The sequence below is a fragment of the Monocercomonoides exilis genome, assembly GCF_001643675.1.
Source record: "Monocercomonoides exilis strain PA203 chromosome Unknown scaffold9-1957334, whole genome shotgun sequence".
NCBI lineage: Eukaryota > Preaxostyla > Oxymonadida > Polymastigidae > Monocercomonoides > Monocercomonoides exilis.
The window spans coordinates 29,345-54,234 of record NW_027150554.1 but is presented as its reverse complement, the minus strand read 5'-3'; the positions used below and the strand labels follow the sequence as shown (position 1 = coordinate 54,234).

At 36.0% G+C, this 24,890-nt stretch overlaps 7 protein-coding genes across 7 annotated transcripts; 5 read left to right on the top strand and 2 right to left on the bottom strand.

Moving 5' to 3' along the window:
* Positions 1 to 16: 16 nt before the first annotated feature.
* On the top strand, positions 17 to 457 carry MONOS_3052 (uncharacterized protein; the record flags this gene model as incomplete). Its single annotated transcript, XM_067873024.1, has 1 exon — positions 17 to 457. The coding sequence occupies one exon, from the start codon at positions 17 to 19 to the stop codon at positions 455 to 457; it is 441 nt and encodes a 146-aa protein (XP_067732247.1).
* A 627-nt stretch (positions 458 to 1,084) lies between these two features.
* Positions 1,085 to 1,684, top strand: MONOS_3051 (uncharacterized protein; the record flags this gene model as incomplete). The annotated part of the gene is made up of 3 exons (XM_067873023.1): positions 1,085 to 1,118; positions 1,182 to 1,302; positions 1,417 to 1,684. 3 exons carry the CDS (start codon positions 1,085 to 1,087, stop codon positions 1,682 to 1,684), a joined length of 423 nt encoding a protein of 140 aa, XP_067732246.1.
* A 3,685-nt stretch (positions 1,685 to 5,369) lies between these two features.
* Positions 5,370 to 7,837, bottom strand: MONOS_3050 (uncharacterized protein). Its single transcript, XM_067873022.1, has 2 exons — positions 7,771 to 7,837; positions 5,370 to 7,716 (listed from the first exon to the last, which is right to left on the bottom strand). Exons 1-2 carry the CDS (start codon positions 7,802 to 7,804, stop codon positions 5,702 to 5,704), a joined length of 2,049 nt encoding a protein of 682 aa, XP_067732245.1. The 5' UTR covers positions 7,805 to 7,837; the 3' UTR covers positions 5,370 to 5,701.
* Positions 7,838 to 7,848: 11 nt separating this feature from the next.
* Positions 7,849 to 10,985, top strand: MONOS_3049 (uncharacterized protein). The gene has a single exon (XM_067873020.1). The coding sequence runs from the start codon at positions 7,899 to 7,901 to the stop codon at positions 10,767 to 10,769; it is 2,871 nt and encodes a 956-aa protein (XP_067732244.1). The 5' UTR covers positions 7,849 to 7,898; the 3' UTR covers positions 10,770 to 10,985.
* A 127-nt stretch (positions 10,986 to 11,112) lies between these two features.
* MONOS_3048 (putative General transcription factor 3C polypeptide 3) lies at positions 11,113 to 16,141 on the top strand (the record flags this gene model as incomplete). Its single annotated transcript, XM_067873019.1, has 3 exons — positions 11,113 to 11,298; positions 11,364 to 14,321; positions 14,534 to 16,141. The coding sequence occupies 3 exons, from the start codon at positions 11,113 to 11,115 to the stop codon at positions 15,239 to 15,241; spliced, it is 3,852 nt and encodes a 1,283-aa protein (XP_067732243.1). The 3' UTR covers positions 15,242 to 16,141.
* A 1,464-nt stretch (positions 16,142 to 17,605) lies between these two features.
* MONOS_3047 (putative stromal cell derived factor 2) lies at positions 17,606 to 19,457 on the bottom strand. The gene is made up of 6 exons (XM_067873018.1): positions 18,910 to 19,457; positions 18,470 to 18,572; positions 18,270 to 18,409; positions 18,094 to 18,173; positions 17,924 to 18,005; positions 17,606 to 17,823 (listed from the first exon to the last, which is right to left on the bottom strand). Exons 1-6 carry the CDS (start codon positions 19,076 to 19,078, stop codon positions 17,744 to 17,746), a joined length of 654 nt encoding a protein of 217 aa, XP_067732242.1. The 5' UTR covers positions 19,079 to 19,457; the 3' UTR covers positions 17,606 to 17,743.
* Positions 19,458 to 21,707: 2,250 nt separating this feature from the next.
* Positions 21,708 to 22,341, top strand: MONOS_17176 (uncharacterized protein; the record flags this gene model as incomplete). The annotated part of the gene is made up of 2 exons (XM_067870071.1): positions 21,708 to 21,777; positions 21,842 to 22,341. 2 exons carry the CDS (start codon positions 21,708 to 21,710, stop codon positions 22,339 to 22,341), a joined length of 570 nt encoding a protein of 189 aa, XP_067732241.1.
* Positions 22,342 to 24,890: the final 2,549 nt, after the last annotated feature.

Below are 24,890 nucleotides of genomic sequence, written 5' to 3'. Positions count from 1 at the left end.
CCCCAAGTTTCCATTCATGAATTGTGGTTTGACAACTCCAACAAAAAGATTGTGGAACATTCACACAGCAGAGAATGTCACAAACAACAACTGGCTTCCAATCGTCGCCCAGAAGGTGATCGTTGCCAATAGCAGTTCAGGCAAAGATGCATGTGACATTCCTCAAAAAACACAAATGAACCAAATGCCTAATGATGATATCACCAAAGAAGAAGAAGAAAAAGAAGAAGAAGAAGAAGAAGAACACGAAGAAGATAATGACCAAGAAGGAAAAAATACATATAATTTCATTTGCCGAGGAGTGACATATGAAAACAATGATAGCTTAGACGAAGGCGATGAAGAAGAAGAAGAAGTTCTTATCGAGATATCATATGTCGAATATATTATTACAGAAAATATTCCCAACATCACAACCTCATTCTCTGCTCCAGCAGACAATGCTTTGACGACATAGTCCAAAGACGAGGGTAAAGTGTCTTTTTATAAATTCTTTTCATCTCCAATCGCAGCGAAAATATCGGGTCCGTTCTCAAAGTCATGCTCTGCAAAGATAAGATTGTCAATTTCAACAACAAGTCTGATTCCTGCACGTTGGAAAGGATACGGATAGAAATATCTTCACATTATATAGATAAATACAAAATACACACATGCTGGTATTTTCATTCAAAATTTAAATTTTCGCATTTCGTTTGTCTTTCCATTTCCAAAAATAAACAGAATGAATTTCATCGTTCGCAATGTTTTTTAAGTGATTGACGTTAGCATGCAAAATAATACAATTTATTCTGCAGGAAAGATTCTTTTGCCAATCTCTCATCTTTCCAATGGATAATCTCGTTCAAAGAAATCAATTTGATCATTCAATCCATAACAAATAAAGAAAAATCGAAAAAGCGTTGTTTTTCTCCATATTCGCTTGGCCGGAATGTCAACAAAAGAAAAAACAGTATGAGCACACATACTTTATTAGATTGTTTTGTTTTTATTTTTCAACTGTTTCTTCTATTCGATCAAATGCGAATTCAATATGAATGGCTGAAATATTATTGTTTCATGAACATTTAATTTTTTTAAAAAAATGCAGGAGACAGTCAACACAAAAACGTTCAATAGTTTGCAATTGTTATTGCACGTGAATTTTTGCTTATTGCACTTTTCTTTGTTTTTTATTGAAGAATTGTTTGACGAACTTGGAGATTGCGACGAGGAAGAACAAAGACAGAAAATAGAAGAAATGAAGGGGGTGATTGATGGAATGAATGAGGAAGAATTTAAATCTGTTTTCACAAAAGAACTGTTTGACAAAATATGCAGAATGTTTGAAGAAAAGAAATCACATTCAGAGAGTATGATTTTGCTATTGAAGCATGTTGGATTCAACAATGTACTGAAGTATGTATCGATTTATAGCTTTGAAGAATCTTCGCTGAGAGGAGGAATTAAAGAGATGATTGATGAAGAGAATGATGAAGGAAAGAACGAAAAGCGACTGGCAGATCTTTGTGAATGTTATCTTTCATTAAAATACGAATATATGGACCTTCCAGAAACAGTGACTGAAATAAGTGTGCGCTGTCTTTTGAAAGTCGCATTGTCAAAGGAGGAAAATGAAGAAACTCAAAAAGAAGCGGAAATGGCATTACTGGCTTTGAGTTGCATTGAGTCGCATAATGTGTGAATATTTCTATTTCCTTTTTGATATTTTTGGTTTTTTCCTAATTTCCAAGAGTGTGAAAAATGAGCTGTATTTGAATGAAATCAAAGAAATTATCCAACATCACCAGGAACATCACAATTTGACACGACTAGCCTATCAGTCTGCTTGGCGGTTTTTGGTTAACAGATTACGCAACAATAAAGGCTTGGAAGATTTGATAGTGAATAAGCTGCATTTTATCAAAGAGGCAATAAATGAACTGGAATATCCGACAAAATATTTGGATGGGAAAGGAAAAGAAGAAAGAAGAAAAGAAACGGAAGAAGCACTTGTTATCTGGAGATGGTTCGATATTATTGATTATTTCTTTTCTTTGTGCAAATTGTGGAACAGAGAACTTGTTGGGGTTTTCGGGAGCATGGTTCGAGTATTTCGCTCATCGAGGGACAATCACAAAGAAATTTGCAATGGATGCCTCTATTCATTAAGAAGAGCAGCAGAAAAGAGAAATATGGAAATTGATGCTTTTGTGAAGGAAGGTGCTGTTGATCTTTTTTTGGAGGAAATGAAGCAATCAACTTTGGATGATTATTTTATAGGGGAAAGTTTGAATTTCTTTTTGAATATTTCAGAAAGACTGAAAGAAAAGACGGATGGAGAAACGGACGAAACAAAACGAAAAGAGTTGAAAAGAAAGATATTTGAAAGGATGGAAGAAGAAGGATACGAAGACGTTATAGTTGGCTTTCACGATATAGTTTCATTTCTTTACAAAAGATATAATGCTGGTTTATCTTTGAATATTTATGATTATTTTGTGAATGCTTAAAGAAATTCATTTCATTTTCTTGCTCATCAAAAAATTTCTTTTACAATGAGTAAAAAACCCGGGACATGGTAAAAAACCCGGACTTTAAAAAAAAAGAACTTTTTTCTTTCATTAAAACATTTGCTTGCTCAAACAAAAAATGCTCTGATATAACATTATAAGTTGGAAAGTTAATGCTTTTCAAATTGTTTCAATGAATATCTTCCCTTCAACTGTTGTTCATCAGATAAGATGATTATTCGACATTTCTTATTTGTAGTTGAAAATTAAAGATGAAATAAAGCTAATTGAAAGTGAAATGAAATTATCAAACCGTATTTTTAACTGTTTTCGGTTGGTTTGTTTTATTTGACTTTCAAACAATATTTTAACCATTTTGCTCATTGTGATCATTCCCTTTTTTGAAAAGGAAAAGAAATCAATTACTTCGGAAGAGCTTCTTCGGATAGCTGCAACAAGAGAATATCGGACAATTCATTCCAGATCTCGAAAAATTTTTGAAATCAAGAAAACATATCCATTGACAGTGAACGTCGAAGTCAAAGCGAAAGCAATAACAAGGCAGGATTGGTACAGAAGCAAAACAGCTGAAAAGGAAAACAGAGATGTTGGAAAAGAAGGAAGACCATCTCTTATAAATTCTGAAAAACTGGAAAAAATTGAGAATCAGGTTTTGTCTTTATTATCAGAAGGAGTTGTAGTTCGAATGAAGCACATACAGGAAATGGTTTTCGTTTTTTTGATATGTTAGTTATTTTATCTATGTTTTTTTAGGCAATTAACATTTTAAATACGGAATCAACAAATGAAGAAGAAAACGAGAAACTCCATCCGAAATTATCTTATTATTTAGTTCAAAGAAGCTCCATATTAAAGGCAGCCCTGGCAAGACCGCTTGAAATTGCAAAAATTCGGTCACAGAGCCCTGAAAGTGTGATTAGCTGGTTTGAAGAAGTGAAAGAAATCGTAGAAGGAAACAATATCGAAGTGACAAATATTTTTAATTTCGATGAATCTTCTGTACAAATTGGAGAAAGTTCTGCAAAGTTGGTCATCTGTTTGAAGGACCAAATCCCTCCTTCTCCTCCTGAGCCTCGAAAATCTTCAAACGCGACTTTATGTATTTGCGTGTGCTCAGATGGTTCTCATCTTCCTCATTTTTTGCTTTTTCCAAAGAAGAAAATACCAGAAGAATTTTCTAATTAAAAATTTTTCGATATTAACTATATTGCTGCACCTTCAGGATGGATTACCACTGAAATCTATAAAATCATCATGCTTCAAAATTGGATTCCTCTCATTCATCAAAAAATCCAATCGACATCTTCGAAAAAGGCTCTCCTTCTTCTTGATAACCATTCTTCCCATACATGTTCAGAAGTCATTATGGAAACTGAAAATAACGGAATTTTCATAAAAACATTTCCCCCTAACATGACCCATCTCCTCCAGCCCTGTGACAATGTGATATTTGCCAGATTGAAAAGAACATTACACAATGATTTCAAAGTTCCAATCGATGATTCATCTTCTTTATATAGAAAGGCACTTGCTGAGGTCTTACCAGAGGCCATCGCTGCAGCGACCACTCCATCAGTAATTAAAACTGCTTTTCTGAATTCAGGAATCTGGCCACTAGCAGCTTCTCAAGTTCTATCAATAATAAGTTGATCACCGTCAAAATCTTCTTCCATAACTTCTTCAGATGAAGCAAAAAAGGAACTATTTGATTCTTTCACACCAAAACGGAAAATCAAATCATCAAGAAAGTGTAAAATGGATATCAAAATCGATGAAAAACACAGCATTGATGGATGCACACAAACAGAAGATAATTTATTCAATGACAAAGATCACCGTACCAATTCTGATAGAAGCAATTTTACCAAAAGAATCATCAGAACAAGAAAGAAAAAAATTGACAGCGACTTTTTATATGAAGATGACGAAGATTACGAAAAAGATGAATGGAAAAGTTAGCATAAGGAAAGCGCAGAAGATACAACTCAATTTGAAAGCAAAAAATATAAAATACAGCATGATGATAACGAATAGATGGAAATATTATTAAGTTTGTTTAGAAATTCTTTTTGTTGAAAATCAAATCCAATTTTTTGCCAAACTTTTAAATATTTGACTTTGAATTCATTGTTTGTCTTGTATTGATTTTTTTTTTTTTTGTGATAATTTCTTCAATTCTTCATTTCCAGTTAACTGAATTTAGAAAAGACAAAGGATGAAATTCACTGAGCATTGGATAGGAAGAAACTTAAGTTGCGTAGATAGCAACTTTCATTTTTTTTAAATAATATCACATGGGGGAAAATACGGACATTCAAGCTTTTTATGTACAAAGCATGAAATAATTGTTTTTTTTATAACATTTTTAAACTTTGTCAGATTTCAAAAAATTTTTGATTTTCATATCCGCAAAAAGGAATTATTGAAATCAAAACATAAAAATTTCCAACATTTCACGAATGTTAAAAAATGGATCCATTTTTATTGTGTTTTTTGATACAAAAAAGTCAATGAAAAGTGCATAATTTTTCAATGAAAATGCATGAAGAGAAATATTTTGTCCCACATCAACAATTTTGACAATTTAAGAAATACCATTTCACATTAACGTCTTTGAATTCGTTGAAAAAATTCAAAAATTGTTTTTTAATACAATTCTCAATTCAAAAAATCTCCAAATGTTCATTAATTACTGAATAAAACATAAAACATATCGGCCAATTGAACATATTTGAATGAAACAAAATGCAGTTACAATATTCAAAAAGTCCGGGTTTTTTACCATGTCCCGGGTTTTTTACTCATTGTATCGCATTTCACTCTATTTTTCACATCTGAGAAATTAACAATTTGTGATTTGCATCAAAGCTTTTTTGAATTTGTTTTATTATTGTTCAAAGTTGGAAATGATAAATGAACAATTTCAATTCATTGTCGTTTTGACAAAAAAATAGAAACAAAATGAAATAAACTTCTTTTTTCATAAACATTTTCATGAACCTTGATAAAGCAAAAACATCCAGTTTTTTGAACATTAACTTTCAATAAAGCATTTGAACATAAAAATGCTTTCACAAAAAATTATATTTGTAGGATTGCTTCACCCTTAAGTTAATGGCCTTAATAACAACCACAAAATTTTCTATTTTTGTTTTTAATACAAAACAAAGAAAAGAAATATCATCTGCTCAAACAGAAGGCAGGCGAGACGTGTGAAATGAAGAACCAGGTGATTTATGGCAAAATGGAGAAGAGGATGAATTTGGAGATGCCTTTCTTTGAAGTGACTTTGCTGGTGTTTGCTTTGAAGGAGAACGAAGACGCGATGAGGAAGAAACGGGCAATGAAGTGGAAGCAGATGGAGTGGAAGCAGAAGGAGAAGTAGAAGAAATAGAAGAGGCAGAAGAAGCAGGAGAGGCTGAAGAAGGAGAGGACGAAGACGAAGACGAAGAAGACGAAGAAGAAGATGATGATGACGAAGAACCAGATGATGTACCAGTTGAAGTGTGCTGCGAATACGCAGACGAAGGCGGAGTCAGCAGCCAAGGAAGATTCAGCCTGACTGGCCCCTTCCGAGGCGGGCGGTGCTGAAGCGCGGGGCAGTCAGCTAGCATAGCCGGTGGCTGAATCTTCTGCTTTTTGATGTGCTTCAGAAAGACACCAGGGTGATCGATTGAATCGTGATGAGGACGATGGCTGGGCTGCTTGTCAGCTGTTGCGCTTTTCTTCTTCTTCTTCTTCTTTCTCACAGTGAGTATTAATGTTTCGCTCTTCTGCTCCTTTTCGGGCTGAACAGGATTATCAAGATCGGCAGATGAATTGTGGACTACATCAATTTTTATCTTATATTTTGGTTTTTGCTTGTCTTTCCCCTTCTCCATCGCTTTCTCCTTCTCTTTCTCCATTTTGCGTGCTCTGCTCCTTTCCCTCGCCTTTTCCCTCTCTCTCTCTTCCAACTGCTTCACTCGGAATGCTACATCCCCGTCCAGATGTGTGTTCACCACACTGACTGCCTCATACTCTCTCTTCGGCGCTGGCGGCAGCTTTCGCATCGGAGCTGGCTTTTCGTGCGGCAGAAGAGGGCGGTTGTCCCAGCTGCTCTGCTCTGCCTTCTGCGCAGCTGCACGCTCCTGCTCGCGCTGCTTCCGGAGCTCCAGGATCTTTTGCTGTCGCCGCTCAAACGCACTCAAACTGGATGTATTTGAAGCTGCTGCTGCCGAAGAAGAAGAAGAGTTTTGAGATGAAATATGCTTTGTTGATGAACCTGAAGCACTTGAGTCATTTGAAGCAGCTGAAGCAATTAATGTACTTGAAGCAATTTCAATATTCGGCTGAGAGGCTTCAGATTGACGTGGTTTCTTTGGACTCTTTGGGGATTTTAAATTCTTTTTTGGATGAGATTCATCATTTTTCACAACATTCTCTCGGGATTCAATAATGGCAGAAGGCGCTTCAATTTCTATTTGAGAACGATCCAATGGCTCAACTTCAACAAAATCAGAAAACGCATTATTTTCCAATGTTTTTGGTGTCTTTGCTTCTTCTATTTCGTCCTTTTGTATCTCATCATTTTCTAATTTTTGTTCTTCGCTTCTTGATTCTAATTCGTCAAAATCAGGTGCAGAATTATTAAAATGATCGCATTCATTTGTGTAAAGTTTCTGTGAACGATATGTTGCAATTAATGGATCACAAGGAACAAAACTTGAAGATGCAACTAACTGCTGCCCAAGAATTTCCTCCTGCTCTGTAAATGTTCCACATTCGTGCTGAGAGTCTTCTTCAAATACTTCATCGTAATAATCATAATCCGAAAGCTTTTCGTCATCTCCTTCAGTTACAAGCTCGCTTTCTTCGTCTTCAGAATCATCATCTTTTTTGAATTCATCATCTCCAACGTTACTGGAAATCAAATCAGTCGTTGAATGCTCACTCAAAAGTTCATCATGCTCCGTTATCTTTACGAAAGTTTTTGTCAACATTGGCATTGCTTCGCTTGAGAAAGAATATGGTAAAGAAACATTTAATAAAGATGCTTGATCAATATCTTCCCTTGAAGAAAATATTTCAATAGGAGATTCTGCATCATTTTCTCTTTGTTCACCACAATTTTTCCCACCTGCTAAAGGGCTGGAATCAGAAAGATTTACACGTGTTGAGCACATCATTGGTGTGACAAAAGAAGAAAATCCAGTTAATTCTCCTGAATGAAGAGATATTGAAATAGCTTGAGAAAATAATTTTAAACTATTCATACTATCGGTACCAAATTTTTCTTCTTCATTATTCATCACTTTCAACAACAAAAAAATCCATAAATAATTATAGGAAGATCATATAATTCTTTTTTTCTTTTTTACTGTATTTCGTATTTAAAGCGAAGTTATGAGTGAAACCCAATCGATACAGCCACGAAGAGTTTATATGAGAGTGCCAGCAATTGATCCGTTCACTTCAAATCTTCGTGGAACTGTTTTTGAAGTTGTTAAACCACCAATAATTCCCGATGGATGGCCAAAAGGCCTTCGCTTATCTTTAATTAATTTTGATTACAACAACAAGAAGTATTGGGTTCCCAAACATCGAGTTGCTTATCTTCAACGCGACGATACTTACGAAATTATTCTTTCAACGGGAGTGAGAAGTTTCTTCTCTCGTCTTTTAAAAAAATCATTTGAAGAAATTTGCGAATGCATTGGACAGATTTGCCTTCCGAATGGAATTTTCTACAAGATACCTACATTTCTTAAAGTTGAAAACGATTCTTTAGAAGAAGTTAAAGATACTCCAAGTATTTCTGGAACTTCAGTCAGATTATATACATTATTGCAACGACTTCCAACAGTTGAAGCAATTTCGATTGTTTTGCAAATGCTGGATGTGATATTTTCATACATCTTTCAACTTCAATCGACCACAATTCAACGTTCTCTTTCACATACAAACGCTGTCAAAGATGAACTAATGCTATCACAAGCAAAGCAAAAAGAAATAAAAGTTCAATCAATGACCCCTCGAAAAATGGGAAAATTTCCGATGGCTGCTGTTCCAAGAACACCTCAATCATTTCTGACCCCACAAAAAACGCCTCTTGCTCTGTTTCACTCACCGCCTCCGATCAACAGGCTAAGCTCAATGGACTTTATTGATCTTTCTAATGAAACAGAAGGGAAGAGCACGGTGTCTCCTGCGAAGTATGCGGAGATGCTGCCTCCAATCGCTTCAGAAGATGGGATTCCTCCGAAGCAGAAGCGAACAAGATCGAATCAGGAAGCGAAGAAAGAGAATGAGATTATGCGAATCAAAGGAGGAGGAAAGATGAAGAGGCATTACAATAGAAGAAGAGCGGAGAAAAACAAGGCAAATGAAGAGACTGCCGAGGCGGATATGGAAAATGAGGCGAAAAACAGCAATGAAAAGGAAAATGATGGAGAGAAAGAAATGGAGAATGAAGAGGATAACGAGCAAACAGTGTCAAATACGCAAAGCAAACAGATGGATGAAGACGAGTTGAATGAAGAAAATAGTGAATCAACAGAAGACGAGTCATATGTTGAAGATGATGAAGAAGCAGAAAGCGAAGAAGAGGACGATGAATACTTTGAAGAAGAGGAGGAAGAGGGGGAGAAAGAAGATGTTGAAGATATGATGGACATGAAAGAAGAAGGAAAAGGAGAAGAAGAAGATATCAAAAGTGATATTGATCCAGAAAATGGAGTTGTTGGCAGTGAACTTTCTGCTGCAAAGGAAGATGCTATGCAGTTGGAATGCTCAGTCAACAACCAAAAAGAGGAGAAAGAAGACGCAGTAACACGCCCATCTCAAAAGAGAAAGCGGATTCCAGTCAAAACAACATCTTCAGCCAGCCAAAGCGACAAAAAGAAGAGAAATCACTTTGAGATTGACGTGTCGCTGCTGCCGTCTTCGAAGCACAGAAATGCAAGTCATTCAGAAAATGATGAGAAAAAAGTGTCTGCTTCACAGAAAAATTCGATGTTCAAGCGATTTTTTGCGAAGTTGTTTAATTGGGACATGAAAACAGAGGAAGACATGCTGAGTGAAAGAGAAGGACAAAAGAATGAATTAAACTACAAAGCTGTAGAAAATCTTTCTGCTTCAAACAAACTTCCTTCATCATCATCATCATCATCTTCTTCTTCATTTTCTTCTTCTTCTTCAAGATTTGTATCATTCTCATCGATTGAACAATTTCTTCCTCCTTCATCTTCAACTTCCTCCTCCTCTTCCTCTTCTTCCTCCTTATCCTCATCCACTTCTCCTTCTTCTTCCTCTTCTTCTTCCCCCTCCTCTTCCTCCTCTTCCTCTTCTGTGTCATATGCTCTCCAGCAGCAATCCACCCACCACCCTCGCCCCCTCAAAGCCTATCCAATTCCTTCTTATCTCTCAAACACCCGCGCCACAAAAGCTGCCTTCCACTCAGCCCAATCTGAATGCACATCGCCTTCTCTGCCTTCCTCCTTCGACGAATCCTCCTTTTTCTCTCCGCCAAATTCACCACAGCTCCCTCCGCCCCCAAAAACACACCAAAATGCCATCAGAATAGGTAGAAGTTCTACTCACACATCAGCTTTTCATTCAGCTTCTTCTTTCTCTACTTCTTCTTCTTCTTCTTCCTCTCCCTCTTCTCAATCTGCTGAGGAAGGCGTGATGCTGCCTGCCCAGATGCTGCGTATTCCTGTCTTTTCGGCGAGTGTGTGGAAGGAGATGGCATTCGACCCAGACGAAGTGGGGTGGGAGCTGAATGTGCTGAGTGTCACCAGCAGCTTAATAGACACCCTTGTGCAGCTGCTGGTGCAGTGGAGAGGGGAATGCTTGGCTGGCTCTGCTGAGTCCATCCCTGCCACTCAGCCTGCGTTGGATGAAGAGATAGATGAAGGAGAAGGAGAAAGAGAAGGAGAAGAAAGAAGAGGAGAGAATGAGAAGATGACATCATCTGCATTCACCAAGACAGAGTCTTCAGCAGCGGTGTCTGTGTTTGACAGAGAACTGAGTGAGAAATTGAAGCGACACTTGTCATTCTGCCGGAGGCTGCAGGCGCAGACAAACATTCCACACCCATCTTCTCTCTCTTTTCTGGTGGAGACGAGCGAGCTTGTTGAAAAATACTTGCAGAAGGAGCCTGTTGAAGACGGAAAGATTTATCAGCCTTTCATTCCACAGACAATTAGCTCTGCTGAATTTGGACTGAAAGACGATTATCTTGTTGTACCTTTTCATCCACCTCGAACTCCATGAAACTGCTTATAAGTTTTAACATTTTTATCTTTATAATTTTTTTAACATTTATTTTTTGGAATTATATTTAATTTTTAGTTATATAACAACTCTTTCTTTCATTTTAATTATTTTCAATTGCCTCGTTTCATTTAAAGGCGAAAATGTTAGATTTTTTTATGTAATATTTTGATCATTTCTAGTTGCATCACTCTTAAATAACAATTTATATTCTAATATTCATAAAACTTTAAGGGCTTGAAAAATAAGTTTAAATTTTTAGTTTTTGTCAACACATATGAAATTATGATCTTCAATGAATCATAATGTTTAAGATCAATATTAATATTTAAAATTAGCGACAATGGAGGGAGAGAAAAGAACAGGAATAAAAAAAATTCCAGTTTCTCTATCAAAGCTACTTGGAAAGGCAGTTGAGTTTTACATATCGCACGAATTCGAGCAGGCTATCCATCTCTACTTAGAAATTATCAAGCAAACTCCTTCCTTGCCTGAACCTTATAATACTCTTGGAATAATTTACGAAGAGGTTTTTGCTTATATGCATGTAATATTTAAAAATTTTAATAATTGCATTCATTCTTTTTTTGAAAGATTGGCGAAAAAGAGAAATCAATGGAATTTTTTCTAATTGCTGCTCATTTACGACCATCGAATGTTGGATGGTGGCTGCACATAGCAGAAATTGCTCTTGAACTGGGAAATAACAATCAAGCAGCTTATTGTTATCAGAGAGTTCTTAAAGTTGATCCCTCCAATACTGATGTTGCAATTGCTCGTGCAAGGATTCTTTTGAGTCAAAAGGATTTCAACAAGGCCACAACAACTATAAAACCATTTACAAAGAGAAAGGATTTGCCAATAATGTCTTTCAGAGAAATTTCAAGAATATGTTTTGAAATGAAGGAATATGAATTAGCGGCAAACACGATAGAAAATGGATTAAGCGCATTTCCAAAGAACCTGCATTTTGTCAACATACTGTGCGATATTTATATTGCTCAAAAACGTTGGGGGGACGTGCTTTTGCTGCTTGAAAAATTAACTAACAAATCTCAATCAACAACTTCTTCGTCGGAGCAGGTACATTTACTGGATGAAGGGTATATATTGCAAGTTCCCGCTGATCTTCTGGCAAAGGAAGCAGTGTGCTTTGTGCGTCTCCATCGCACATCGCAATGGAAACCATGCGTGTCGAAGCTGATGCAGTTGCCACTTGACGAGTATGGTGATCTTCTGCAGCTTGTGTGTGCTGCAATGGCAGAAGAGCAACTGCACACAGACGCAGCTCCCATTCTGAGGCATCTCCTTGCGCTGCCCGAGTTCCACACGCTTCCGGTGCTTCAGATGGCGATGTCCACGTTTCGGGAGTGCGGAATGCTCGAAAAGGCAGCTGAAGTTGGGATTGAGCTTGTGGCTGCTGATGCGTCAAATGTAGAGGCGAAGATCGATCTGGCGAAGATCCTTCGCTCGCTCGGCCGAACAGAACAGGCCTTGGCAGTCATAAATGCTCCGCTTGATGCTCAGCACATTCAAGTTGGAAAACAACAGAAAGGAAATGAAACTGCTGAGGGAACTAATTCTATGCATGCTGCAGATGCAGTTGGAATGCCTTCTGAAGAAGCAAAAAAGAATGAGGCTCCGATTCAAAGCGGATTAGGAGAAAGCGCAGAAAAGTCCTCATTTTCAGAAACAACAGAGAAAGAAATTTTGGAAGATGGAAAAGATAAAGAACAAACACCATCTTCGCCTCTGCCAACTTCTTCCTTTTCTTCCTCTTCGGACATTTCTCATTCATCTCAGTTGCCTTCAGACTCCATCTTCACTCCGTTTGATATCATCCCTCCACTGCCTTCTGTCTTTCTCTCTTCAAGTGGCTCATTTGATGAGCTTCCAAGCTCATTCATCAGCTATCCAGACAACGAAAACGCCAAAGCAGCCATTTTTTCACCAGATGTGATGTATTTCCCGCTGCCTCTGCCACTGACTCATCTTTGCCTTGCATTTGAGCAGGCAGATCTGTTCTTCACGTCGCAGCAGTACAAAAAATGTGCAGAGACACTTTATCCTCTTTTGTGGCACTTTCTCAAGCGCTGCCGGCAGAAAAGAGTGGGCAAAGCGACAAACAGGAGGCTGATGGATGCGTTTAATGGAGAGGCAGGAAAGAGAAGAAGGAGGAGAAAGAAGGAGAAAGAAGAGGAGGAAAGGAAAATGAAAGAGAAAAAGGAGAAAGCGGAAGGTGAAGGTGAAGGTGAAGGAGAAGGAGAAGAGGCAAAGGTGTCAAAAAAGAAGACAGCCTCAGAACGTCCATGGTATGCGAAGGAGAGCGTAAAGCCGACAGATGGGATTAAACCAAAGCAGCCACTTTGGGGAAGACGAAGAGGTAAAAGAAGGAAGAAAGACAAAGAAAGCACAGGGACAGAGAAAAAGGCAAAGGAAGATGAAGGAGAAGAGAAATTAAAGAGAGAAGAAGAAGAGGATGATGATGAAGATGATGAGGAGGAGGATAATGAAAAAGAAAAGAATGAAAAGGATGAGAATGAGGAAAAAGAGGAAAAGAAAGAGAAAGAGGAGAAGAATGAAGTAGAAGAGGAAGGCGGAGAAGAAGGAGATGGAGATGGAGAAGGCGAAAATGAAGAAGAGCTGACACTGAAAGAGATTATTCAACTTACTCGAGCATCGTTCACCGATCTTTTCCCAACAAAATTTGAGGAGAGTTTGCTTGTGGCGAGTGAAGAGGCGATTGTCAGCCTGTTTGTGATTGGCCAGTCTGACTGCGCTCTTTCGCTGTTCTTTGCGCTGGATGAGACAGTCTTCACAGCAAAGTGGTCAGATTTGTTGTGTCGCACGACGATTATGCTGGCGGTGCTGTTTGATGTGCCGCTGGCAGTGCATCGCCTGCTGAGGCAGCTGCTTCTGTACAGAAAGTGGAGAGAAGGAAGAATTATGCACAGAGAGAAGGAGAAGGAGAAGGAGAAGGAAAAAGAGAAAGAGAAAGAAAGAGAAAGAGAAAGAGAAAAGGAGAATGAAGAAGGCAAGAAGAAAGACGATGACGCAGCATCTGCACAGCAAATGATCCATCCGTACAGGCCAGAGACGATTGAAGAATTTTCTGTTTTGTCCTCGTTTGACTACAACCTCCTTCTGACGCTGTTCCACTGGATGCATTGCAGGACCAACTTCAGCGCAGACACGAAGTTTATTCGGAGACAATCTTCGCTCCATCCGTTCCACCCAATTTTGATGATTTTGACTGGAAACGATGCCTTTTCGCACGGGGCATATGCATCGGCGACTGCTCATTATGTGGCTGCACTGATATCACTGGAGGAGAGGAAGAAGCGGAAGATGAGGAAGACAAAGAAGGAAGAGGCAATCAGAGCAGAAGGAGAAAGCAAGGCATACAACGTGGATGAGCTGAGTGATCCGTTTCTGTGTCTGATGATTGGGCTGTGCTATTTGATGAGGGTACTCACGAAGAACACGAAGGACAAGCAAGAATGCGCTCTTAGGGCATTTGTGTTTATGCTCCGATACTTGAAGCTGAGGGAGGTGTGCTGAAATAAGGAATAATGCATGACTTCTGTTGCGTTGTTGATAATGTTGATGAAAATGGTAAAATTTGTAAGAGAAAAAAAGAAGAAACTTTATGAGAAATTTCAATAATTTAGTCTAATTGTCAAAATTAGTTTCTTTTTTCCTTTAATATTCTTTCTCTTTTTCTTATCTCTATTTCATTGACGTCAATTTTCTTATCTGTTCAGAACAAAGCAGAAGCCGAGTACAATCTTGGGCGTGCCTTTCAACATATCGGGCTGAACACATACAGCCTCCACTTCTACATGCAGGCACTGAACTCCTCTATTCAAGATATATCATCAATGCAACCTCGCTCTTCACATTGTTTTTCTTCTTCATCTTCTTTTCCTTCTCCTTCTCAGTCTTTATCCCCATCTCCGTCTCCTTTGCCGCCTTCCTCTTCCTCTTCTTCAAATTCATCTTCAGCAAAACGATTGGTTGATATTGATACCAAAGTGCTAACTCCTCCAAACTCCTTTTCTTTCCTGTCTTCTGCTTCTGCCACGCTGAATGAATTGTCCTCAAAGGCAACAGCACTGCCAAACTCATCTTCTCCATCTCAGTCGCCTTCCTCGTCTCTTTCTGAGCTGCATTCACAGAAAGAACTTGCACCATCGACGCCTTTGAACTTCGCTCTTCTTCATCTCAAACAGACAACATCTGATTCTGCTGAAATGTCTCCTACTTTCTCTTCAAATGAGCAACTAATTTTGCCTTCACAGCAGCTTTTATCGAACTTGTCTCCAGCTGCCACTTCAACATGCAATTTATCGCTGAATATTCAGAAAACTCCTCTTCGCGAAGCGGCCTTCAACCTTTCTCTGCTCCATCGGCATCATGGAAACAGAGCAATGGCGAGGAAGATTGTCACACAATACATCATCATCGAATGAAAACAATGTTTTCTTCAGATTTGTTTAAAGAGAAAGAGAACTAACTTTGTTGCAGATAAGGAAATTGATTTGTAAAGCCAACAGTTTTCATCTTTGCTCTTCTGCTTAATCTGGAAATGGCTTATTTCTCAAAATTCTCACGACGGAAATGCACTTGTTGGTGTGCTTTCAATGGGAATTTTACCAAAAGATATGAACAGGCACACCATAATCAGTGGCTCGCACCAAAATTCGACTTCGGATCCTTCTTCAATCTGAAGTTTTGGATTTCAATTTGAGCTGTTGATTTTTTATTTCACAAAATGAATAGCGCATTGAATTTTCAGAGAGATTGTTGTGTCAGTCAGTTTCAGACAGAGAGGAGCAGGAAGACAAATGAAGTGTTTAAAATACATGTAGATTTCTCGTAAGGCAGAAGCATGCTGAAAATCAACTATTGATTATTTGACAGTTCGAAGGCACAGAAATAAAAAGCAGCGAAATAATAATTAAATAAACTGATATTTTGATAATCTGACTGTTCCTGATTGACTTGTTTGATAGGCAAATGATACTTTGTTTTGCTTTGAGTGTATTTTCAATAGGATCCAATATCAAATCAAAGGAGATTTCGATCTTTACAAAATTGAGGGAACAACATCAGTTGTAAAATGCTTATTTGCAGGCGAAGATTATCCAATATCGGTTCAATAAGCTCAACTTCATTCTTTCATTAGAAGAGTGAAGCTTGCAGAATAAATCAATTCTAAATTTTATTTTGCGAGTTTCAAACAAATGCTGACAAGATATGACAATTTGCATAATGAAGATGCTACAACTGAAGAAGTTAGAGTAAATGTTTACGCTTTTTAGCAAATAAAGAAATGCATTTCATGAACAAATGAATGTTGAAAAGAGGAATTCATAAAACTTCATTCTTGCTTTTTTTTCAGAAGTCATGCTCTTCTTTTTTTAAGATTTATTAATATGACTTATAAAGTGAATGTTTCTGCTTCAATTTGAATGGATTTGTATACAAACACAAATGAAACTGCGACTTCATTTTCATTTTTATCTAATGAGAGGAGGATCCAAAGGCAAGAAGCGAAGCGTTGAAGGCTAATGCAATCACTTTTGTAATGCTTTTAGTGCTATATTGGAACATGTGATAAACCAGCCAACTGAAAATCTGTGCTTCTTTCATACAAACATTCATTCATACATTCTTCTTCTCCTTCTTTCTAATTGTCAGCTTTATCTTCAAAAACTCGTATTCCTTGAAGCCATTCGACTTCTTCATTGAATTTCTTGTCACAAAAAATGTGTGATTATCATATTTTTTGCGGCATTGCACGGCTTTACGCATGAGATTGGCTTTAATGAAATTGTGCTAGTGTTATTGAGGAGATGGCAAAGAAATAAGGTGAAGAATGGATAATGTTCAAGAAAAAGAGGATAAAAATCACAAGAATAACTATTAGAAAAAGCTGAAATGGAAGCAGAGGGTATTATTAAAGCAAGCGGTCTTCAATTTTGTTACATGGGAAATAAGTTGCAGTTACACCTAACATTTTTAATAAAGAAATTTCTTCAGTGAAGACAGTGCATAATAATTTGTGATTCAAAGATCGATGCTCAGACTAGAAATTCCATGAGCCAGTTGATAAAAGCGCAGAATGCAAATAAAACAATCTGAATGGAATGGATTTTAGAAATTACAGTTTTGACGCTTCCATCTGATAGATAGTTTTCAGAGTGGGCGATTATCGTGTTGTTTGCTAGTTGCATTATCTTACTCAAAAAAATAATTGATTGCATCAGAAAAGAAACAATTTACACTGATTCAACAATAATTGTTGTATTTTTTTTAACTTTTTTGAAAGTGTTAGAGCTGCACGGAAAAATGTTATTGAAGCTTTCTCATATCTGTTTTTTTTTTTTTCCGTTTGTTCCAGTTATTGAGCTAGATTTGGCCATTGCATTGGGACCAACCTGATGATGTTAACCATTTGGAGGAAGCGAGAGGAAGATGGAAAAGATGAGATTCACAGATTCTCAAAGAAAAGCTGATATTTTTGTCACGAAATAATAATAATAAAGATAATGTTAAAAGAATAAACATATTGAAAAGCAAAGTCTGTACGAAAAATAAATGAATGGACATTTCAGAGGTTCAGACTTTGATCCCATCTCATTTTTCTATTCTACTGTCTTCTTTATAACATTTCAATCTTTCTCTTCAAACATTAATGATTAATTCCATTTTTTATTTTCTTTCCAACCAATTAACCTTTCGTCATTTAAGTTGTCAATTTGCTTTCTTTCGCATCCAATTCTCCTCTTATATTTTTGAGGCACCATTTTTGCTGTTCTTGGGATGATGAGTAAAAACATATCACAAAGAATTCACGCAAAAATTGTTTCGACTATGAAATGAAGCAACAGCGCCATTGTGACAACCAACAATAGCAAAAGAAAAACAAATAATACAATCTTACAAAACCAATCCACTGCACTATATTTTTATTCAGGCTTTGGAGGTGGATAATACACTCCTTCAGCTGTCTTCCACTTGTTTTCTGGATCATCCATCTTGTCAAATGCTTTAGAGGGCATAACCGATCAGATTATTAAAAACGAAAAATAGAAAAAAAAAGAGTGGTGAAATTAACGGAAATATCAATTAAAAAACTGAAGCCAAACCTGTCACCTCAATCTGCCCTTGAAGTGGTGATGGAAATACATTTGCCTTGTGTGCAAACAGATATCGCTTCGTTTCAACATGCTTTCCCAAGGAGTTGCAAACACAATAAAAGAAAAAGAGAAAGGATATCAATGAGACAAAATATACACCAAAAAGAAAAGTGTTAAACCTGTAGCATCACTGGCAGTCCCCTGTTCCACACATCACCAGCGTGCCTGTTTGGCTCGCAAATCAACTTCCAATTGTCCACTGCCAACAAAAAATGAATGCAAATACCCACACAAAATTCAAAAAAAAAATTTAATAATAATTATAACAACAAAAATAACAAGCTCATAGACACACAGACGTCTCCTTCTCCTTTCTCTCCAAAACAGCTCACTTCTTGCTGTGCAGATACTGGTGACTTAAAGCTATGAGAGTGAAGGTTCTTTCCCGTTTTCACATGCTCCAATCGAATTATATCTCCGCACTCAACAGGTGTTCTACATAAGAATTCAAATGAAGCAAATTAAGAAAATTGAAAAACAAGCAATGGCTCAAACCCCCTCTTTACAGATCGCCCAAAAGCTCCTTTCACGATCCACAACGAGTTTGGATCATCTCCTTTCGGATAAGCCGTCACCGATTGCTGGAAGCTGCCCTGTCCTGAATGCCACACAGAATACAACAACAAGTTGAGTCCATGCAACAGTACATGACAACACATTTCATTGACATGTGTGCATAAAAATCAATTATTATTATGTAAATCGAACAATTTTCCATCCACAAAACAGTCCATTCACAAAAGCACGCAAGCATCACAAAGATAGAAAAAAAGTAAAAACAAAACAAATGAAGTGAATCCTCCAAACTCAAGCACATTCCAAATAAAAATCAAATATTAAACGAATCGCAAAAAACCATCATCAAAAAGAAAAAGAGAAAATGCACGTATCGTACGCAAGCACAGACTACTTCCGCAATATATAAGCTAACATACCGTATGGCACCTCGTGAGAATGCAGCCGATGGCGCGAATTGATGTGTTGCAGTTTGATGTTTGACCCAAAAGTCACAACATCTATCTCTTCCTCTTGCTGCTGCTCTCCGCTCTCCTGTGCACCTTGCAATCCTATCATGCTCAACACTGCAATCATGAAAATCCTCATTTTCGATAAATTGTGCTTTTTGGATCTTGAGATATAATAATAATATTCAAGAATTTACATAATATTTGTTATTCTGGATTGAATATCATAGGATGCGAAAATATTGGAAATGAAATGGTAAGTGGGCAGATAACGACCTGAAAAAAAAATCGATTTTCAAGTTTTTATTTATTCAAACGATTATCAATTAATGCAATTATGATATTTCGAGAGTAATTTTCGTATAACAGTGATTCAAAGCTGAGAAAACCTATTTTATAAATCCAACAGGAATGTTTATTAAAAAAACTTCCCCACTAGAAATAAAAAAAACCCTAATCAGTTGATTAAATTAAAAGTTAACGTTAACATAACCCTAATAAACACATTGACAAGTGGATAATCTTTATTTCTAATAAAAACCTAATAAAAATAATCTCTCTAATATATCTTAGGGTTTTTATCATTAATTTTTAATAACTCCTGCTTTATAAATACTAAAAAATTTCAGCTTTTTATCGAATGTTTCTCCTATTTGAGAATTTAACATCCGTAAATATGTTTTTCAAGGTCAATAGTTCTTTTTTAACACAATTCTTATACCGGTCGCTATGTACCCTCTTACCATTATTAATTGTTCATATTTTAATTTCTTTTGATGTTCGTTCAAATTATAAGTGAATGAAAATGAAAAGCCATGTTGTGAAAAACAACAAACCTGTGTAATAATGTTGAGTCTTAAACTTTCTGCTCTTTTGCTTTTGCACCAAAACTCTCAGAAATACTCGAAGAATAGCATTCAGGCATTTCTTTTAACCAACTCATTTCTTTTTTATTATTTCATTCGAATTTCAAATGGCTTCATGCATGCATTCATTTGCATCTGTCGCAGTAACAGGTGAGTGTGTGTGTGTGTATGTGATGAATGAATGTGCTTTTGAAGATGGTAAATGTGTTAGGAAATGTTTGTTGGCGTGGCAGAAGACAAGTGAATGACAAGCACCATTCACTTTCTGGTTCAACAGAGAAGAAGAGGAGGAGGAGGAAGAAGAAGAAGAGGAAGGAGAAGGAGAAGGAGAAGGAGAAGGAGAAGGAGAAGTTGATGAAACAGTTGGAGATGACAATGATTCATCTTTTTTCTTCCTTTTTGTTCTTTCTTCTTTCTTCTTTTTCGTTATCTGTTCTTTCAATCTTCTCCGCTCCCTCTCTTAACAACCTGATATCTCTTATCTCCTCTTCTTCTCTCTCTTCTCTTCTCTCTTCTCTTCCCTCTTCTCCTTTTCCCCACCCCGCATGCATCAGCAGGATTTGCCTCTCTTTATCGTCACTTTCCTTCAATTTGGAATCCTTCCAGTTGTTTTCTGAATGATTCATTGATTCAGATGGAAGGAAACAAGACAAACACTTTCAAAAGGCAGATGTTGTCAGAAGCTCAATGAAACAAACAAGATGAATGTGAGCCCATTCACAAAGCGATTGAATGCTGCTTCAGATGAATTGGTGATAATCTATAGGAAGAATCAGTTTTTGAGTGAAAATTATTTATAAATTTGCAAAATAAATCAGAATATAAAAAATAGAAAATGAAAAAAATGAATAAATAATTCATAAATTGGATAACGTACCCCAATTTCATCAAACACCTCAATCGTAGTCTGTACTATCTTGTAGGACTCATTTCGGCATCGTACGTATTGTTTCCGCCTTTGCTTCGAAGTCCACGCCGAAATCGGTGAATCAACAATAACCATCAAATCAACCCAAAATGATGTATTTTCCAAAAAAAGGTAACAAGTGTCTTTGCAGAAAAATACACGTCAAGTGGTAACACCATGAAGTTTTTAATAGATTTAAACGTACTCAAAATTCCGCATGAGCTTGGTTCCGCATATTGCATTAATCTTCCTTCACCATCTCGAATTCTTTCATCTTCGCAGAACCTCAAAATCTTTTGGAAAAATCTCTTTCAATGCTCAATTAACAATGTTGTCCATTGTTGTCTTGACACGGTTCCTAATGTTTCCAACTATCGTTCGCCCTGGCATCAAAAAATGTGAATTGATGAAAGCTTGAATCCCTCCATCAATTTTCATTCAGCTTTACTAGCCCACTCAAGAAACGAACTAATTATAAAATTATCCTTATTGCTTTGACTTGAACAAACGTTTAAAATTAAAATGCTTTTGTTCAAATTGAAGTTTGCAGTTGTGTTGGAATGCATTAAATTAAGTGTCAAACTGTCGCTTTTTTGCCTCTTCTTTGAAAAGTTCTTTAAAATGCTTTATTGTATCTTCTTCATGCGGCTCAAAATAGATAAACGGAAGTTATTTTGATATTCAATTCCAAACATGTTGGATATTTTTCAATTCGTTCAACTATTCATTCAAAATTCAATCCAGATTCTTGGAATAAATTATTGTTGGTTCGATCAGATAGAAATTAAACTCTTTCGTATTTGGCAAAATACTGCCAATACTGTTGGCTTCTTTGTGATTTATTTATTAACATAGATTTTTTTACCCAATAAAGCAAAGAAATTGAGTTTGACAATTGTATTTTGATTTTGTCAATCATCAACATTGTTTGTTGTTTTGTTTTTGTTTTTAATTTGAAATTTTGCAGCAAATTGATCTTCACCATAATAGACAGAATGGATGTGTGTGATGAAGACAAATCCAATGATGATGTTCAGGAGCTATCCTTTGGAGGAAAGTTTTTAAGTTTGTGAATTTTTTCAATTTTTTGAATGTTCAGCGCTTTCGGTAATTAATAAATTGATTAAAGATTTGTTTTCTGAGCTTGAGCGCTGCGGTGAAATTGTGCAGAAACAGAAAATTGAAGAAATGAATGAAATAATTGATGGAATGAATAAAGTAGAATGGAAATCCGTTTTCAAGACAGAACTGTTTGATGAAATTCACACAATGGTTAAAGAAAAGAAAATGTCAATGGAAAATGCAATTTTGCTGCTGAAACATGCTGGATATTGCAAAGCGCTGAAAAACGTGTGGAATCCATGTTTTGATTCGTCTTCGCTGAACAAAAGATTTGAGAAGATGATTGTCAAAGAAGAGAAGAAGGAAAAAGAAGAAAAAAAAGAAAAGCTTATTATTGATCTTTGCGAATGCTATATTTCTCTGAGCTATGATTTCCCACATGAATCATTATCGATTTGTATGCCTTGTCTCCTAAAAGTTGCGTTGAATAAAGAGGAAAACAAGGAGACTCAAAAAGAAGCGGAAATTGCGTTGTTGGCTTTGGCATCTTTAGGATTTAATGTATGAAAACTTTTTTCTTATTGATATTATTTATTTTTTCCGTTTTTAATAAGTTTATCGAACAAGAACTATATTTGAATGAAATCAAAGAAATTATCCTGTATCATCAGGAATATCAGAATCTTACAAAGCTTGCCTATCAATCTGCTTGGATGTTTTTGATAAAAAGATTTATCAGAAACAAAAGCTATGAAGTCATAGTGAATGAACTGCATTTCGCAAGAGAAGCATCAAGAGAATTGGAAGAGTTGTCGAAATGTGTGGATTGGAAGAGAAAAGAAGAAGTAAATGGAAGAATAGAATTGATAATTATCAGGAGATGGCTCAATAATACTGCTTATTACCTTCAAATATTCAGATTGTGGAACGAAGAACTTGCTGGACTCATCGGCAGCATTGTTCAGGTGTTTCGCTCATCAAGGTGCAGATATGAAGAAATTCGCAATGGATGCCTCTTTTCACTTAAATATGCAGCAGAAAAGAGAAACATGGAAATTGATGCTTTTGTGAAGGAAAGTGCCATTAATCCATTTATAGATGAAATGAATCGACCAACTTTGAAAGATAACATTATAAGTAATTTTTTGTATATCTTTTTGATTTTTTCAAGACAAATGAAAGCCAAGAAGAAGGATGAAATGGAAGAAGCGAAAAGAAAAGTAACAAAAATGGAGATATATGAAAAGATGGAAGAAGAAGGATACGAAGATATCATTGCAAGCTTTCATGGAATATTTTCTTTTCTATGCAAAAATGGTTGCAATGAGTTATCGATGGATATTTCTGAATATTTTGTCAATGTTTAACTTAATTCAATTCATTTTATTTTTTCACTCAAAAAACTGTCTTTTTCAATTATCATCATTTCGCAAAATTACAAAAAATAGATTGAAAAATTTTTATTATTGCTTTTGTTTCCTTTTTTATTAAAAAAAAAAATAGAAAAGAAAAAGCAAAAATTCCATTCTTATCTTTTCAATTATTTTCATCAAGAATCTTCATTAAACAAAGATTTTCATAACATTTTCTTCAAAAAGATTCTTTTATTTGAATAAAGAAAATTTAACTTCACATACAATTCCTCTTGAAAATTCTGGATAACTCTGCTTTTTCTCTTTCTCTCTGCAAATTCAATCAACTCGAAAAGAGAAGAAGAAGAAATAAAATGACAATTCTTGAGAAGAATGCAAAAGCATTAATGAAGAAATGCTTGTTGAAGAATACAGATTTCAACTTCATGAGTTCTATATGTAATATGGCTGAAAAAGAATCCAATCCAATGCTCCATTTCAGAATGGGAATGAAAGAACAAGTCAATCAGAATTAATTGCTCTTCACATTCTTCTCATTTTTGTTCAGTCTTTCATATTTCTTTATTCTTTTTCTTTTCTTTTGTCTTCCTTCGCTTTTCTCTTGATTCCTTTAATCTCTTCTTCTTGAATAATAACACTCGTTTCATTCATTTCATCTCAAAATACAATTCTTCATAATTTCACTCAAATTCTATCTCTTTCTCTTCCTTTTTCTTTCATCATTCTGTTTTCTTCTGCTTTTTCTTATTGATGGAGAAGAAGAGGATGCCTCACTCACATTCTTTTCTCACAAAATCATCCAAAAGTTCTGCTCCAATTGCATTTCCCCTTCGGCTGCTATGTTGTCGCGTAAATAAATATTTCTTCATTCATCAAACATTTTCCATCCTTATTCAGTTTCCTTGACTGATCTCTCTCATTCTCTGTTCAAAATTGTTCTTTTCCTTTCTCTCTTCTTTTCTTCTCCATTTTTCTTCAATTCATGAAATGTTCCAAAAATCCATTCTTCCAAATCCCCTTTTTTCTCAAACCCAATACAAATGCAATGTATACCTTCAAATGTCAAACCTTTCTTATTGGCTTGTTGAGAATGAATTGAAAAGACATAGCGAATGAATTCACAGCTTTGATGTAAATGGTTGATATGTTCGATTGAACGTCTTCCTTTGCCTTTTCTCTTCCATTCTCCAATTTTTCTGTTTTCATAGACACTCAAAATGCAGAAGAAAAAGAAGAAAATGAAGAAATTCTGTTTAAAACTCTCATGCTTTTTTTTTTATGATGATGATAGAAGAACAAGAAGAACGAAGAAAAATCAGATGTTGAACGTTTCATGTTTGTTGATAGTTTGTTGTGAAGAATATGAAACAAAATGTGTTTTTGGAAAATGGTGATGAAGATGAAAAATGATGATTTTGATCGAAAGAGATTAGCTTCAAGAGAGATGGACAATGAATGAGAAATCAACTGTTCCATCGAAAGATGGATGAAATGTTGAAGAATAAATCAGTGATTGAGAGAGTTTATTGAATTGTCAATGAAGATGAAGAAAATCATGAAGATACAAATGCCATTGGATATTCAATACCTGCCTTCTGCTTCAAATGTCCCACAAATTGAATTCCGAATCAAATAGTTGTTCTGTCAGAACTTGATAATAATTCTCCAAAAAAATACTCAATGAAAAGAAAGTGCCAAATCCATTTCTGTGAAAGTGACTTGTCTCTCTTTTCGGTTGGACTG

What these genes read in the sequence shown, in the direction of transcription:
- MONOS_3050 (XM_067873022.1), bottom strand. Translation starts at nt 7,804, where the DNA reads ATGAATAATGAAGAAGAAAAATTTGGTACCGATA. An exon ending in AGAAAAATTTGGTACCGATA is followed by an intron (nt 7,717 to 7,770) that starts GTATGAATAGTT and finishes CTCTTCATTCAG; the next exon opens with GAGAATTAACTGGATTTTCT.
- MONOS_3047 (XM_067873018.1), bottom strand. Translation starts at nt 19,078, where the DNA reads ATGAGGATTTTCATGATTGCAGTGTTGAGCATGATAGGATTGCAAGGT. An exon ending in GAAAGGAGAAGGAGACGTCT is followed by an intron (nt 18,174 to 18,269) that starts GTGTGTCTATGA and finishes TTTTGTTGGCAG; the next exon opens with TGGACAATTGGAAGTTGATT. An exon ending in GACTGCCAGTGATGCTACAG is followed by an intron (nt 18,006 to 18,093) that starts GTTTAACACTTT and finishes TCCTTGGGAAAG; the next exon opens with CATGTTGAAACGAAGCGATA.
- MONOS_3049 (XM_067873020.1), top strand. Translation starts at nt 7,899, where the DNA reads ATGAGTGAAACCCAATCGATACAGCCACGAAGAGTTTATATGAGAGTG.